This window comes from Drosophila ananassae, chromosome 2L (genome assembly GCF_017639315.1).
Source record: "Drosophila ananassae strain 14024-0371.13 chromosome 2L, ASM1763931v2, whole genome shotgun sequence".
NCBI classification, from domain to species: Eukaryota; Metazoa; Arthropoda; class Insecta; order Diptera; family Drosophilidae; genus Drosophila; species Drosophila ananassae.
In genome coordinates, this window is record NC_057927.1 from 12,892,114 (window position 1) to 12,907,077 (window position 14,964).

The following is a 14,964-nucleotide window of genomic DNA, read 5'->3' on the forward strand; positions in this document are numbered from 1 at the left end:
AGGTTGACACTGTAAATTGTAAACTGGCATTAAGTAGTTGGCAGACACTTACCTAGATATCGAAAATAGTTGAGTTGATAGCTAAGAATGTTACGAAAAATCCATAACAAACAAAACATAACTAATGAGAAATGAAACAAGCGTTAACTTTTCCCACGTAAATGATTTAAATCTTCAAACAATCAAGTCACTGTATTATTTTTAGCCACACCAGAGACAGACAATTACAATCTACAAGCCTATCTTCGGCATCCACCGAAGCTGTAATGCCCCTGCAACTGGAACTGAGATAATATCTATGGCATTCTGGCCTGCAAGGGTATACCGGAAACACACTCACACAGATACAGATACCGAACACAGATACAGATACCAATCAAGATATAGAGAAGATAACACTTGGGTACACTATATAATCATTTACTAGACACCTATACAAGTACATGTACAACAAAATCAGTTTATTTCAATCAGAATCAGAAACAGAAACAGAATCAGAAACCGAATCCGAATCCGATACAATATAATATGAAATTAATTTCAAAAAAACCTATAAAAAATAAAACACTCACAGACAAAGAAAGATAATAGCGGAAAATACTATGCAATATGAGATGGATAAACAAATGGAAACCAACTAAATTGTTATACTGTATTATTATACTTTTTCTATAAATTATAATTTCCTTATTGAATGAGAAAAAGCGAAAAAACAAATAATAATTAAACAACAATTTCAAAGAATGAAATGGCCTTTCAATTAACGCGACAAGCCGCCCCTGACATTACTCATACGCCGCGTATGACGGTGGCACGGGGCTGGTGTTATGGCTCCCCCGGATTATCTGCGGTTATCTTTATGAGTTCGTAGAAGAGTACATATAATTTTTAATAATGCATTTAGGTATTTACAGAGTCGGCCTAACTAAACAGCCATTATATATCTAAGTCTAGTAGCTAACTAAGTTGCGCGTCTGCCGCTGCTGCTGCCACTTGCGCAATTTCCGCTGCCGCCACTCGCATGCAAACATTAAGCAGTAACAGGCAGATTAATCTACAATTAACCCCGACCTGACGTCACTCGGTGCCGGATCAAACAGCCAGATGCTGACTGACATCTGGAGGAAGCTGATAGGAGCAATCTCTACAGCTTCTCCTCCAGTTCCGCGGTGACTTCTCGATCCTTTTCTGTTTGCAGGTGACTGAATAGCTGGCTGTCCTCCTGGCAGAAGCGCACATTGCTGATCACCGGCAGCATCTGTTGCACTTTAAGACTCATGTTCTGCAGGATCAGCAGGACCTCGTTGGAGCCCATTTCCTTGGCGACGGCAATCAGCATTTCACTGAAGGTGGCGTCGAACTGCATGAAACGGGAGCAATCGAGGACCACGGGGAAATCGTTGTGGTACAAGGAGCAGGCACTCCTCAGCTCAGAGCGCAGGCTATCCACACCCGTGTAGTAGATATCTGTGTGTGGCACCACATGTATATAGTAGCTGGACTCGTGCTAAGAGGGGAAATACACATTAAACTTAAAATCAATAATGGAGGCTCTCTTGTCCTACCTTTTTCAAGGCCACTTCTATCTTGGGATTTCCCAGGCGCAGCAAAATAAAGACCATGCTGAGAATGATGCCGAAGAGAAGGCCCAGTTCCACACCAGCCACCAGACATATAATGAAGCTGCCCACCCAGCTGAAGAAGTCCTTTTTGTTGGTTTGCCACAGCTCCTTCACGGGCGCCAGATCAATCTATTGGATCATGGGAATAAGTTATTGGTGATCTCTTGAGGTGCTTGAAACACTCACCATGAATATAACTGCTGCAATTAGCACGGCAGAGAGCGAGGCCTTGGGAATGTATTGGAAGTAAGGAGTTAAAATGCTCAGGGCGGAGAGCACAATCAATCCCGTGTAGATGCCAGCCATGGGAGTGCGTACTCCGGAAGCCTGACTCACAGCCGAGCGGGTGAAAGCTCCACACGTGGGCATGGCACTAAAGAAGGAGCCGGCTATGTTGCACAAGCCCAGAGTCAGCATCTCCTGCGAGGCATCCAAATTTCCATCCTTGACTGTAAAACCAAGAGACCATCGTAAGATCCTTTTTTTGCAAAATATTACGTATACGCACCGAAGGCCTTGGCAATGGCGACATTGGCCAGAACAGCCACAATGGGCACTACAATAATGCCACTGCCGAGCTCATGTAGGATATCCGTGAAGACATAGGTGCGATTCTGGTATTCGAAGGCGAAGGGCGGCAGTTTGATTGTGGGCATGGCTGAGGACACTTTGGAGGATAAAGCGAAGGGAACCGCCTCCATGGAGCTCTTCTTCACCCACAAGAAGACCAAAAGTCCAGTGAAGAAGACGACCAAGGCATTTCGGGAAATGCTAATGTACCACAGGATCTTCTTCAAACGACGAGTGACGGCCGTGTCCTGACTAAATTTCACCTGAGACAGCAGCTAAAAAGAGGATTATATTTTTTAATTATTAAGTCATTAAATATTTTATCATAAAAATAAAGAGTAAACATTAAAGAAGCTTAAAATAATATCCAAACAGGTTTGTGGCAGTTACGTTTTTCATAAGAATTCCAAAATAAGCAACGTAACGAGGAATAACAAATGGAACTGTTTAAAGTTCAATTTGTGTTCCGGCTTACACGCAAAAAATATAATTAACCAATATCAGATCAGAGATTAAACTTACCCGCAGAGATAGCAAAACAACCATGCAGGAAACACCCATAGCCGCATCCGAGGGATGAATATTGGTGAAGAACTCGCCGATCGAGGGGAAGCCCTTTACACGAACTCCCAACAGGTTCTTGATCTGGGCAAAGACCACAATCACCGCTGTTCCGGAGGTGAAGGCCTTGGTCACCGGCGCCGGAATGAAGCTGACAATGAAGCCCAGCTGGAAGACGCCCATGGCCAGTTCCACCAGGCCGGCGAGGAAGGCCAGGACGATGACCACCTGGACTGGTTTGTCGGCACAGAACTGCAGGGTCAGAATGGCCATCAAACTGGTGGGGCCAATTGAGACTTGTGGTATCGTCCCGAAGAAGACATAGATGATGGAACCAATAAAGGCGGAGTACAGGCCGTACTCCGAGGAGAGACCAGCCAGAGCGGCGTAGGCAATGCTCTGCGGAATAATGGTGAGTCCCAAGGTGATCCCGGCAATCAGATCCGCAAAAGCACGCTCCCTGTCGTACAAGCTTATCCAGCTCAGGAAATAGATCCTGCGAAGCAGCCAATGGGCCTCCTTGGGTTTCGAGTATTTGCTGGCCACGTCCATCTCAATCGCCTGGGCCTGGCTGTAATAGTTGTCGCCATTCTGAGCCGTGTATTTCTCCTTCTCCTCGCAGTTGGCTGTAAAAGAAATTACACGAGTTTTTCTTAGTTATTCCGGGCTATAACAATCTTCAGGTCCTACGATCATAAATTGTGGACACCGTCGATAGGCCCTGCCCTTGGGGTATGCCATTGTTTCGACGGTTTTTGGGCCACAAGCCGAACGTGTGCTTTCGCGGCCAACGCATTTTGTACTGATTTTCAGTTTCTGTTTCGGTTTCGCCAATGGGCCAGGTACAATCGCTGCTCTGCCAACCGAATTTGTTTGATTTTGTCAGGGGAATTTTTTAGCATTTTAATAACAAATAAACGAGCGGCAGCAGTCCGGCTTGTCCGAAGCCCAGCCACCTTGCCGAGCTGGAGCCAGCAAAAAACAATAAAGCGCAAAACTTTAATTGTGTGAAAACGTAATTAAGCACATACACAGTGTGTAACACACACATATGTATGGCTTGCTCTGAGTGGAGCTCTCGACATGGTTGTTCCCGGAACACTAGTAGGGAAGTGCCTAAATTACTGAGATTCTTAAGCAACTATTGAGAGGCCATTATTAGAGAGGCAATACCTCTGTACCTCGCTAAGTTATATGGCGTCTATACGAGTATTTGTATTTTCATGTTCCGGAGCAGAAAACCACTTATCACAGGTATCTTCCTCAATCGCTGTTTTGTAAATATCATTATAAATCAATTTTGTTGTAATGGGCGAAAAAAATGGATGATTAATTCATTATATTCAAATTCAGGGGAAGTTAAAGAGCAAATTAACACAATTTCTACCGCAGTTCCTAAAATATTACTCATCTCCCTGTCTGGGGCCTCAAATTAATAGTACAACTCATAGTAGGTGCTATCTTTCGCACGAATTGCTTTCAAATTTGCAAAAAGTACTGGAATATTTGTGAAAATTTGTTACGTATACAAGGAACTATTGTCGCATCAATGATAATGATAATAATAGCTTTGGAATACCAAAATAAACCCGTTAAAATGTTCAGATAGGTCGTGCACTATAATCATTAAACTATAATTACATTTAATTTTGCTTAATTACCTCCTCAGAATCCCACTCAAATTAAACCCATAAACAAATAATTATTTAATTTAATTTTGTCACCAAATGTTAATATTTGTGGTTGACGTGGTAAATATTTTTTATGCACGGGTGTTATCGGTCATGTCGGACGCAAACAAAACCTCAAAATATATGCTAATTTGAAACACCAGGCCAAAAATTGTTAACAGCTTGCCGTGGCTGCTGTTCACTGCTAATTAAAGGGGGAGATCGTCAACTGGCATTTATGGCCAAAAGCCATTGTAAAACGTTCAAAGTAGCGATTGGTGATAATCGAATAGTCCACCTGTCCGAGAACAAACTTTCTTTGGCAAATGGCGCGCGAAATCGAATTCAAAACTTATCGAAAAGGATATTTTTCACAGGGTTTGTTATCGACAGACTTTAAGCTTCACTTCTATTATCCTCTCGATACCTACCATCGAAGGATAATTTCTTTACAATCGACATAGTGCTCGTATCCACATATAGTTAGTTTTATATTCACAGGACACTCTAGAATCAGATATCCCGGTTATCCTTGTATCTCGAGGTGGACCAAGTGCACCGCTTCGCAATCTAATGAAAACTGCCGAATAAGCGAATATTTCGAATGATAAATAAGTGGAGACGAGCAGATTTTTCTGATAAACACGAAAAATGAAAAGAGTCAAGAAAACGGCGACAAACAGTCCGCTTTTATTTTCTGCTCGAGATCAGCAGAACAATGACATACTTAACGCCCATTCGGCAGGCGGGCATGGGCCGGGGGCAAGGGTGCTGGGTGCTGGGTGCTGGGTGCCGGGTGCTGGTTGGGGGCGGCACGGAGGCAGGGCACGCAAACATTGCGGAGGAGGGTTGGGCGTACAAACGAATATATAACTGAAAATGTCAACGGAGCACTCCGGTATCAGAAACTACCGAGATATCGCTGATCCCAGCACTCAACTCAGGAGGGGGAGGCATTTTTTTTTTTATACTCTCGGATCCCTGGCTTACTCAAAGTAATTTTCCATCTGTGGCTGCTGGGCAGATCAATTGACATACCAAGCACCTTACGATCGATAAATGTTGCACAAATATTTTCTTTTCGAATGAGTTAGGACCAAGCATCCATAATTAATCAATCAAATAGGAATTTTAATCAAGTCGCGACACCTTGTGACACCTAGCATCAATGAATCTGTTAAATAAAATTAAAATAGATTTGTAAAACTGGAAAAAAATACATCCAGAACATGGATAAAGATTGTATTTTCAGGGGCATATGATTAGACCTCCGCAAGGTGTTAACTATCCATCAACTGATTACAAGTAGAGCTCTCCCGGCTCGGCGTGTGGGTCTGACAGATTTACGGCTACTGTATATGGTCGACCCTGCCACTGGAAAGCCATTGTAAATGAGATAATTAGTAATTATTATACTTATATGCGAGCAGGGGGCCGACCACCTTATACAAGAACACAAAAGATGGCAAAGATTGAATTTGTGGCTGACTTTGAAATGTTTAAGGTGCCACATTCTTCTGGGAAAAAAGGAGTCGGTGAGGGAGCTAATGGCCTGAAGGTCGTTGGGTGTCTGGACCATATCTGGACAGTTGGTAAATATGCGGTTGTTTTGCACTCACCTAAATCAGTCAAAGCAGATAAACCGATCTATTTATAGCTTTATCCATATTTGTGAACTAGATTTAAAGCAAATATTTATGGTAAAGGTCTATGTTTTTACCATAAGCCCATTAAAACGGTATAACAAATTTATAGTTTTAAAAATTATATTTATTGGTTTTATAGTTTTCAAAAAATTTAATAGATATAGAAAATGCATATGTTTATGGATTTTAATATTATTTCTGGTTTAAAATTGGGTTGAAAGACTTGGAACTATTTTCAAATTTAACGGTTAAAGTATGACCGTTTATAAACTGAAGAAAACGTACTAAAAGAAGTCGCTTATAGAGTTGCCGCACAACTATCGATAAGATGGTGAATGACCAACTATCGGAACTTGTCAAGCAACCTTGCTCGTTATCGCAACAGTACGCAGGGAAAAAATAAAATTAGCAACAAAAGCATATTTAGCATCCAAGTAACTGTGCTAAACGCCGCTGATATTGCTTTTTTTTGGCTAAAATAATTGGCCAGCCGAGCAGCAGAAGCGCCCGCCACGCGATTCGGGACATTGGAGCGTCGGAAAATCGGAATATAGCCCCCAGAGCACACCACAGCTCAGCATAGTAGCACGGGCCAGGGAAAGGAAAGGCACGGCACGGCACGGCAAGGCAAGGCAAGGCACGAAAGGGAAAAGGAAAAGGGAAAACGCAGCAAACGCCACTGGTTAAAGAGTTCTTGTGATCTGGTCCTGGTGCTGGCAATTGGATTGGCTATAGCTTGCTCCCCGATCCCAACCAAACCGATCCGATCTATTATGAATAACAATAGCAAGCGGAAAACCCGACCTAGCGGCGGTGGTGGTGGCGGCAGCGGTGGAGGTGGCAGTGGCGGCGGCGGTGGAGGAGGAGGAGGAGGTGGCGGCGGCGGTGGAGCCAGCGGCGGCATCTCAAGGTAAGAAGAAGCACCAGCTGCATTCGTAGTCCGAAATGCGAAAATAATGTGATGAGATGGGATGGGGAGTGGTGATGGTGATGGGGTGGCATGGGGGGCCTCTCGAAAAGAGGGAAAACATACACACACATACTCACACACAACTGCACCAGCAGCAGCAGCAGCAGCAGCAGCAGTAGTAGCAGCAGCAGCAGCCGCGGCAGGCTGGTTTGCTTTGCTTTTTTGCTTTTCGCTGCTGTGCTGTGCTCTGCTGTGGCTGTGTTCAGTTCGCCCGTCGCCCTGTTCCGACAAATTGAAAACCCGCGACAACCAAAAGCGCAGCCAGTGCCGCTGAAAACTGAAAACTGAAAACCGAAAAGAAAGACAGAGCTCTCCGCTCTCGCGAAAGAAAGGTGAAAGCGCGTCTCGTGTCGTCCGCGTTATTTATTTATTTATTTTTTCTTCTTTTGCTGTGAATGTTTTTTTTGTTTTTTTTTCTTCCACTACGACTGGTGGAGCATCTTTGGATCCTCCTGGAACTCGAATCATTCTGAAGACTACATTTTTGGGGTTTAGCCACCAAATCGTAAATGCAAATGGCGCTTATATAATCGCTGTGCCTGTGATTGTTCCTTCCGTATGTATTAGTGGGTGTACGTGTATCTGTGTCTCTCTGTTTGCCTGTTTGCCTGCGAGTGTGTGTGTAGTGGTAGTGTGTGTGTGTGTGTGTGTGTTTTCAGCATCGAACCTTATGCTTTGTTTACATTTCCCCTTTCATAACTGCGACAAATGTCGAAAAATTTCTAATGTCTATGGAGCATAATTTGTTTAAACTCGGATTCGGATACGGATTCGGATTGCCACCCCTTGTTGGCCCCCCAGCACTGAGCTCCCCCCCCGTCCACTTTTTTGCGCCCCAATGTTTGCGCTGCTGCTGCGCCCTTAAATTTTCAATTGAAATATGACTGCAGTGCACACATCCACATCCACATCCACATCACATCCGCATTTTGTAGACAGTGAGCGGAAAAAGCATTGGCCGTAAGCCAAGCCAGTAGTATCTGATACTGAAGAATTCCAGCAAAGTGATTGGAGAAGTCTAAGGGGATCTAATGGCTAAAATTATTTATTTTTTTAGGGATAAAGTGATAGGCTTCTCTGTTAGAGCACCTTTGGTGTCTTGTCCCACTGTGCGTCGGATGAGGGCCAGTAATAGTAGGTAGATCTGTCGTGGAGATGCACGCACACGCGCTCACGTATTGTACTATATTTTTTGCTCTCCCCAATTGCCGTTTTTTTTGCGAATGCATTTTCTTGCATTGTCAGCATTTTGCTGCTCGGCTGTTTGCCTTTTGCCTTTCAGTTGCTGTGACGTGCGGCGGCTGCGCTGAGTTTCGTTTAATTTCGTTCTTTTGGCACACTTTGGCCTGGTAGCCCCTCCACTAGCCCGGCAGCCCGACAGCCCGACAGCCTCAAAAACCCCGCCCCAAAACCCACATCCCCTCTTTTTCCCTCTGTGGGGCAGGGGGGGGCCTTAAAATTTGGGTCACTTTACAATTTGCTGACCGAACGATACCTCGGTCTTGTTTTCCGCTTCTACGTCTATGCATATTTATTCGCCATTCGGCCATGCCATGCCATGCACACTTGCATTTTGAGTGTGTGTGCCTTCGTTGCAGCCTATTTCCCGGACCGAGAACCGCCGGAGAGCTATTCCGCCTTCCACCTTACCGCTCACCTTATCTCGAGCCGAGGCTCTCGCGCACGCATGATTCACTCTTGAGCTTGAGCGCAATCAATTATTTGTTTTCATTCACGAAAATGTGCACAATGCACGCTCCGTGAATCAGTCAGAGCTACTGCTACTGCTACAGATACAGATATACCCTCTGTCCACAGTTCTCTGTTTTTCCCTTCCTCTGACCCGCGCCCACTTCCACTTCCACCTCCACCTCCACTCCCACGCCAGTGCCAGTGCTCGCTGAGTTGTTTTGGTGGCCGGGTTCATTGTGCGTTTCGTTGCGCATTTCACGGTCGTCGATCCTGCACTCTAACCCAAACACTGAACACTGAAAACACCCCAAAAAGCGTAGAGAGAAAAGCGTCCAGCCGAGCTCGGAGCGGGCGTAGCGGGACAAAGCCAACAAAGTGGTTTCATTTCGCTGACAGTACGTCTGCAGTAAACACACATTTCCAAGCACAAAGACTGTGTCATTGTTCTGTGAGAGATCCTGGAGTCCTGAACGCTTCTGCTATCAGTAGTTGTACGCCAGTACGCCAGTGAGTTGTAGTTTTAAACTTAATTCGATTCAGAAAATACAATCAAGTGTGATGAAGCTTGGGTCAGCTATTAAGCCATGTGATTCCCCCACAAACCTTTGTGGAAATATGCAAATTATATCAGTGAACTGAGCTAAAAACGGGGACTAAAAATGCGCCAACATAAGGGGGGGCTCTGCAAGCGAATCGATATCGCTGCCGTCCCTGAACGGCATCGAGTTTTCAATTCGGTCGCTCAGTCGGCTGCCAAGAGTATGCCAAGAGGCATCACAGCACGGAATACGGCGTCATCTGTAAAGTTTACTTTACATTCATCCCATTGCAGATATAACTCCAACGACAATAGCCTGAGGCCGGCCAATAACAAGGCGGGTGCAGGATCAGGAGGCGGTAACGGAGGCGGAACAGTGCGTCCGGTGGCGCAGGGCGTCTACAACAACGCATATTTTATGCACTCGGCCACGGCGCTGGTCGGTAGCGTGGTTGAAGTCCGCCTGCGGTCGGGCAACATTTACGAGGGCGTATTCCGCACATTCTCTGGCAGCTTTGACATCGCACTGGAGCTACCGGCGTGCATTAAGTCCAAGAATCTGCCGGACGAGGGTAAAGTACCCAAACACATCATATTCCCGGCCGACACTGTGGTGACCATCGTGGCCAAGGACTTTGATTCGCAGTACGCCACTGCTGGCGGCTTTCAGACGGATGGCGCCATCTCTGACAAGTGCAACGGTGAGATATTTGGACTCTTATGTTTCTTTATTGGTTTACTAACCCATCTTATCCTATCTGCTGTCTAGGTGCGCGTCTTGACGAAAAGGAGCTGGAACCTTGGGACTCTGGCGCCAATGGCGGCATTGACATAGAATTAGATACCGTTGCCAACGGCTGGGACCCCAACGAGATGTTCCGCAAGAACCAGGACACATTCGGAGTAACTTCGACGTTCGACGACTCCCTGGCCTCGTATACCGTGCCGCTGGACAAAGTCGACTCGCAGGAGTACAAAGACGCAGAGGCCAAGGCTGAAGCGCTGGCCGCTGAGATTGAGAACAATCCAATGTGCCGCGATCGTTTGGATCTGGAGAATGGTGACGAGGAGGCGCTCTTTGCCGCCGTGGAGAGGCCCTCGGATCAGGACCATCGCAACGATCGGGACAGGGAAAGAGAGCGGGAGCGCGAGGATCGCGACAGGGACCGTGATCGTGATCGTGGCAACAAGTCGCGTGCCAACGACTTCCAACTGAGGGAGACCATGAGCAGTGACCGCTACATCACGAAGCAGACGCGCGTCTCCGGACCGCAACTATTGCATTTGGGCATGTCATCCCAGGGAGGTGGCGGTGGTGGTCGCGATCGCGGGGATCGCGACGTGATGATGCAAGGTGGCGGCATGGCTGGCGGGGCTGGCCAAGGCGGCTCTACGCAGTCCACGGCAGCTCTGATACTGGCCGGTGGACTGAAGGGCTCGGGACCAGCCGCGTCGGCCAATGCGGCCACGGACACGTCCAGCAAGTATGGCGGCGGTTCGATGGTGAAGCGCAAGACAGTACCACAGGGTGGCAAGGTAAAGCTTACTCATCGATTCTGAAATTGTGGAAGTATTATTAATGTTTGAACTTTGCAGGGCGGCAATGGGAACTCGGTGGGCCAAAACAAGGGCTACCAGCAGTCGATGGGCATGCAGAATCAGTACTCGTACCAGGGTAACTCCCAGATAATGCATGGGTAAGTCAAGCTAAGATTTCTTTGCCATAAATAGAAGCTATTCATCCGGTACTTGCGCAAGATATCTTTTTAAAACTTAAAGAAGGGATTCCTAATTTGAAGTATTATAGAAAAAGTAGGTAGGGATGGAGTTTAAGGATACTACATCTAAAGGTATGGTTGCTTTTAGTGCCAACAGATCCTGATTGTAATTCTACTTTTGGGATGTTAAGAATCTTATTATATTCTATAATCTTCGCAGAGAGATCGGCCTATCTCTGCATTAATAACTTGTATACTGTCTGCAAATATAATGGTTATATTTAAAAATATAAAAGATAGGAGCAGAGAGCCAACGGTATCATCTTAGAAAGGGATCCTGGTGATGATTATATTCCTTGCACCCTTTATTTTAAAGATCTACTTCTCTTTTCAGTCAGCTTACCTCAAATATAGTACAAAAGAAATGTTTTTCTCTCCCAGCTCCTCTCAATATAGAAACCAATCTCACATGGGCGGCGCATCCAAGCTTAATGGCGACTCGAATGCCAACAATAACAAGCCACTGCCCCAGCGACCGATGCGCCAGTATCCGGTGTCGCAGAGCAACTCCTCGCTTAACTACAGCGGGGAGAATCAGACGATTGGCAAGCCAATGCACGGCCATCCGGGCCAGAACAGCAATTCGCCGCCACTGCAGACTGGTGGGCAGCAGCAGCAGCAACAGCAGGCCCCGCAACAGCAGCCCCAACAGCAGCAACAGCCGCCGCTGCAGCAGCAGCAGCAGCACCAGAATATACAGGCCCAGGGCCAGAACACACAACCGGCGCGTCAGCGGACGCGTGATACCCAAATGCAGGAGCTGCGCCAGTTTGGACAGGACTTTACACTGGCGCCGAACAATAATTCGCCGCCGCAACAGCAGCAACAGCCACAGCAGCAGCAGCAGCCACAACAACAGCAGGCACAGCAGCAACAGCGTGCTCTGCAGCAATCAGCATCGCCGCCACAACAGCAGCAGACGCCACAACAGCAGCAGCCACAGCACGTTCCCATGCAGACCCAAGTGCCTCCGCCGCATTTGCAACAGCAACACTTTGTGCCTCAGCCGCAGCCCCAGCAGCTGCCGCCGCTCCAGCCGCAGCATGTGCCCCATCACTTGCAGCAGAAGGGTCAACAGCAACAGCAACAGCAGCAGCAGCAACAACAGCTGGTCGAGAGCCAGCATCAGCATGTGGCCAAGCAGCAACAGCAGCAGCAGCAGCCACAACTGGTCCAAGATCCTTTACAGCAGCCGCAGACCATCTACCATGCAATGCCACCGCCGCAGACCTCGCCGGTGGTTCTTGCCTCGCCCGTATTGCTGGAGCAGGCGCCACCACCCCCGCAGCAACCTCTGCCGGTGTCCACACCCAAACCGGAAGCCTCACCGGCTCCGAGCAGCAACACTACCACGCCCACTGGCATAGTCAGTACGCCCACGTCGGCGACGATTGTCAGTGCCGGATCAGGATCAGAGAAATCGACGCCGGCTGCCAGTGCGGCAAGCAGCACGGCGACCGTGACCAGCGGCACCAGCTCCGTTGCCGGAGCACCCAGCGGCACAACCCCGGTGGTTAAGAAGCCCTCAACCCTGAATCCATCGGCCAAGCCCTTCACGCCGCGAGGACCCAGCACGCCGAATCCGTCTCGTCCACATACCCCACAGCCCTCACAGACGCCGGTGCCGATGGCGGGCCTGTACGCGACCACGGGTACGCATGTGCCAGCGGCGGCGGCCAACCAGCCCATTTACGTGGTGCAGCCCCAGCATCCGTTCCCGCCTCAAACGCATCCACAGGCCCAGCCACCACGCCTACGACGTAATAACTATGGTAAGATCGCCAAGAAGTCCACAATTTTACATTTATTTTAACATATTTTTATTTTTTGATTACATTGCAGCTCCGATTCCATCACAGATGCATATGTCGGCCACCGCGGCCACGGGACAGCCGCTAATGGCCGCCGGGCCACCGTTTATTCCGTACGGCCATGCACCGCCTCAGCAACATTTCCAATCGGGGGCATACGCGCCCATGCAGATGCGCGTGTACTCGGACCAGCCGCAGCAGCTGCAGTTCATGGCGCAAACGCCACAGTCGACCACACCGTCGCCGGGCCAGCCGCATCAGCAGTTCCATCCGCCACCACAGCCCTCCCCCGCCGGCGGGGGACCCCAACCGGCGTACACGCCGCCCACACAACAGACCACATACCACCTGATGTGCGTACACCCCCAATCGCTAATACCCAGCCCATATTTCCCGCCGCCGACGCCCCAGCATCCGCAACAGAATCAACAGTATCAGATCGTTATGCAGCAGCACCATACGCAGTGATGGACAATGACCAACGGGGCGGCGGTAACGAACTGGAGGGCTGGGGGAGAGGGGAGCTCTCCCGAAGGAGACTCCTCAGGCGGCTAACGAATGGGGGCTGTACGGGCAGCAGTCGTCAAGCAACATTTTGGACACACAGACACACCACACACAACAAAAAGAGAACCATGAAGCATTCATCATATTCACCAGCACCTGCATCTGCAACTGCATTAGCATCTGCATTCACATCCGCATCTGCATCTGCATTCGCATCTAGCATCTACAATTGCATCCGCATCATCCTTGAGTAAATGCGCGGCTTTTGTTGTCGCTCCAAGCGATATTCGCCAAACAATCCAAGCAATCCTTCCATGCCATTCATGCCACACCAGCACCAGCACCATCCCCATCCCCATAACCCATAACCCCCAGCATTCTCAGAGACCGAAACACCACACCAATATAACACCAACAACAAACGAAAAACAACTAGGAAATTATAAAATACAATTAAACAAAAAAAAAACAAAAAAGGGAACTAGTAAATTTTTTTGAAATTGCAAGACTTCTACAGCGCACGGAAGCGAACGACAACAAGAATAACATCAAAAAAAAGTATAAAGCAAAACAAACAAACACCAAACGTATGAAAGCAAATGCAAAAATTGTAAAAAAAAAAAAAACACTAAAAATGAAAAAAAAAATTATATTAAAAAAAAAAGGCTTAAAGCAACATCAGTCAATCAATATTAATATATGAGAGAACAATGAGCGTTTGTATGGCGTGTTTCCTGCCCCGCACAAGTCCTGTGTTATAACTAACCGAGGTGAAATTGAATTGAAATTTTGATTGGCTACCAAATTGATACAATCACATTGTAACCGAAAAGCAAATGAAGCAAATCAAAACATAAACTTGAAATGAAAAGCAAGAGTCGAGTTAAGATTAGAGCAAAATTTTGTAAAATTGTTTTCAAACATTATACTTTGATGTACTTCAGCGCTACAGCAGCTATCTATAGTTTCATCAGCTTTGGCTAGCTTTATCCTTACAAGCAATGTCCACCCACCCACATGCACACACACACATAGACACAGGCACTCCCTCACCCTCGTCCTCCATACACACACACACACACACACACACACAGCCAGCCACACTCAAGAATCCCAAGAAGCAAAGCGACAGCGAAAGGCAGATACCAAAAAAACCCAAGACATCATTCCAAGTTAGTTTTTCCACTGGTGCAAGCAAAGTCCATTGGCCCAAAAGTCCAGCATTTTGATTGTTAACTTACTTTAGCATGTAATGTGAGGAATCGGGATTCCCCGATATGGGAAGTCTTTGCTTGCACTCTACGGAAAATGAAAAACAATTGCGAATTTTAAGAAAGCTTCACATTTATTTTTATTATTTTTTGATCCAAATTCGGTAAAACTAATTAATTTTATTGAAATTGAATTTTGTTTTCACTTCTCAACCGCCTTGATTGACTATTCTTTCGATAGCATTTACCTTCAATTAGTAATTGAAATTGTTTAAAATTTATGCTTAAATGTTTTCCGAACATAATTCCTTGCTTTCCTCACAACCAGAAGCATATGTAGGGGCAAGATCTTGAGTCAAGTTTCCGTTGGGTTTTAGTGCCTCCGTTG

General features: G+C 46.9%; 2 protein-coding genes across 3 annotated transcripts; one reads left to right on the plus strand and one right to left on the minus strand.

Annotated features, from left to right (window-relative positions):
- Positions 1-440: 440 nt before the first annotated feature.
- Positions 441-5,012, minus strand: LOC6499495 (sodium-independent sulfate anion transporter). Of its 2 annotated transcripts, none has more exons than XM_014910623.3 (6): positions 4,855-5,012; positions 2,715-3,379; positions 2,131-2,467; positions 1,809-2,071; positions 1,566-1,751; positions 441-1,507 (listed from the first exon to the last, which is right to left on the minus strand). In XM_014910623.3, exons 1-6 carry the CDS (start codon positions 4,883-4,885, stop codon positions 1,145-1,147), a joined length of 1,845 nt encoding a protein of 614 aa, XP_014766109.1. In that variant the 5' UTR covers positions 4,886-5,012; the 3' UTR covers positions 441-1,144. The 2 variants fall into 2 exon arrangements, with proteins under 2 accessions (XP_014766109.1, XP_001954509.1); XM_001954473.4 differs by lacking the exon at positions 4,855-5,012 and adding an exon at positions 3,444-3,708.
- Positions 5,013-6,393: 1,381 nt separating this feature from the next.
- Positions 6,394-14,041, plus strand: LOC6501074 (ataxin-2 homolog). Its single transcript, XM_032450126.2, has 6 exons — positions 6,394-6,979; positions 9,564-9,970; positions 10,039-10,805; positions 10,866-10,966; positions 11,429-12,819; positions 12,890-14,041. Exons 1-6 carry the CDS (start codon positions 6,843-6,845, stop codon positions 13,324-13,326), a joined length of 3,240 nt encoding a protein of 1,079 aa, XP_032306017.1. The 5' UTR covers positions 6,394-6,842; the 3' UTR covers positions 13,327-14,041.
- Positions 14,042-14,964: the final 923 nt, after the last annotated feature.

Bases quoted from the DNA above. Each gene is read 5' to 3' on its own strand.
- LOC6501074 (XM_032450126.2), top strand. From the start codon at position 6,843: ATGAATAACAATAGCAAGCGGAAAACCCGACCTAGCGGCGGTGGTGGT. The intron at 10,806-10,865 runs GTAAAGCTTACT...TGAACTTTGCAG, and splicing joins CAGTACCACAGGGTGGCAAG to GGCGGCAATGGGAACTCGGT. The intron at 12,820-12,889 runs GTAAGATCGCCA...ATTACATTGCAG, and splicing joins CCTACGACGTAATAACTATG to CTCCGATTCCATCACAGATG.
- LOC6499495 (XM_001954473.4), bottom strand. From the start codon at position 3,549: ATGCGTTGGCCGCGAAAGCACACGTTCGGCTTGTGGCCCAAAAACCGT. The intron at 2,072-2,130 runs GTGCGTATACGT...TTGGTTTTACAG, and splicing joins CGCCATTGCCAAGGCCTTCG to TCAAGGATGGAAATTTGGAT. The intron at 1,752-1,808 runs GTGAGTGTTTCA...ATGATCCAATAG, and splicing joins TTGCAGCAGTTATATTCATG to ATTGATCTGGCGCCCGTGAA.